Source organism: Frankliniella occidentalis, unplaced genomic scaffold (genome assembly GCF_000697945.3).
Source record: "Frankliniella occidentalis isolate FOCC.00 unplaced genomic scaffold, Focc_3.1 Scaffold157, whole genome shotgun sequence".
In the NCBI taxonomy this organism is placed as follows: domain Eukaryota; kingdom Metazoa; phylum Arthropoda; class Insecta; order Thysanoptera; family Thripidae; genus Frankliniella; species Frankliniella occidentalis.
The window spans coordinates 119090-119898 of NW_026267283.1; the positions used below are offsets into that span (position 1 = coordinate 119090).

At 53.3% G+C, this 809-nt stretch overlaps 1 protein-coding gene across 1 annotated transcript in view; it reads right to left on the minus strand.

Annotated features, from left to right (window-relative positions):
- Window positions 1-42: 42 nt before the first annotated feature.
- The window catches only part of LOC127750243 (gelsolin, cytoplasmic-like), a 6187-nt gene continuing 5420 nt past the window's right edge, over window positions 43-809 (minus strand). The window contains exons 2-3 of the mRNA XM_052271335.1: window positions 411-485; window positions 43-161 (exon numbers count right to left, since the gene is read on the minus strand). Of these exons, the coding sequence (XP_052127295.1) occupies window positions 72-161; window positions 411-485 (165 nt within the window). The 3' untranslated portion in view covers window positions 43-71. The remainder of the gene's footprint in view (window positions 162-410; window positions 486-809) is intronic.

Here is an 809-nt window from a genome sequence, read left to right on the forward strand (position 1 = left end):
TCCCTCCCTCCCAGGCCAGCGCCCTCCCTCTCTCCCTCTCTCCCTCCTTTTCCTTCATTCCCTCGCATGTGCTAACTTACCTGGGAAGTCTCCGCTCCGAGCCAGAAGTGAATGTCCCAGGAGTTGCTTCCAAGCCCCAACAGGCCGCCGCACTTTTTCGTCTGGAACGGAAAAGGCGATGACGTCACCAGATCATTATTAACATCTCGATATTCTCGTTGTTCATTTCTCAAAACAGAAAAGGAAGAGGACCAACGACAATTTTGTGTGTGTGGTATCATAAAGACCAACATGTTGCACGCGAGAGCACAGAGCGAATGAGCTTTAAACTAGAGGGAAAACACAACCCTTCACGAACACGGGCACATGTTAAACATGGGGCACCATGAACTAATGTTGCTATCACTCACCGACAGCACAATGTATGAATCGCCGATGTAGAATTTGCCATAGTCGTTCTTCTGCACGCGCTTCAGGTCGAAATTCTGGAACAGAGTAGAAGCGCTCGTTTTATTTTAGTCTTGTTGACAGCAAGGATATAGAGATTCGCTTCGCGCTGGCGAAGTGTTCGTTACGACCCGGCCGAACGTAAAAGCAGATACCCCACACCGGCCACCAGCCACCGGGTGGAGGGAGCCTGCGTAAAGGAGGATTATAGACCCCCGAGCCTGGGCAGACGGTGGTCGCTCGGCACGACCCTTCCTTCTTGGGGTTGACGACGGCTCGCTGGCGGCCACCATTGACCTTTCCCTCTTCCCCATGCTGTCCGTCTACCTTCCTCTCCCCCCATTCTTAACCGCCCCCCCCCC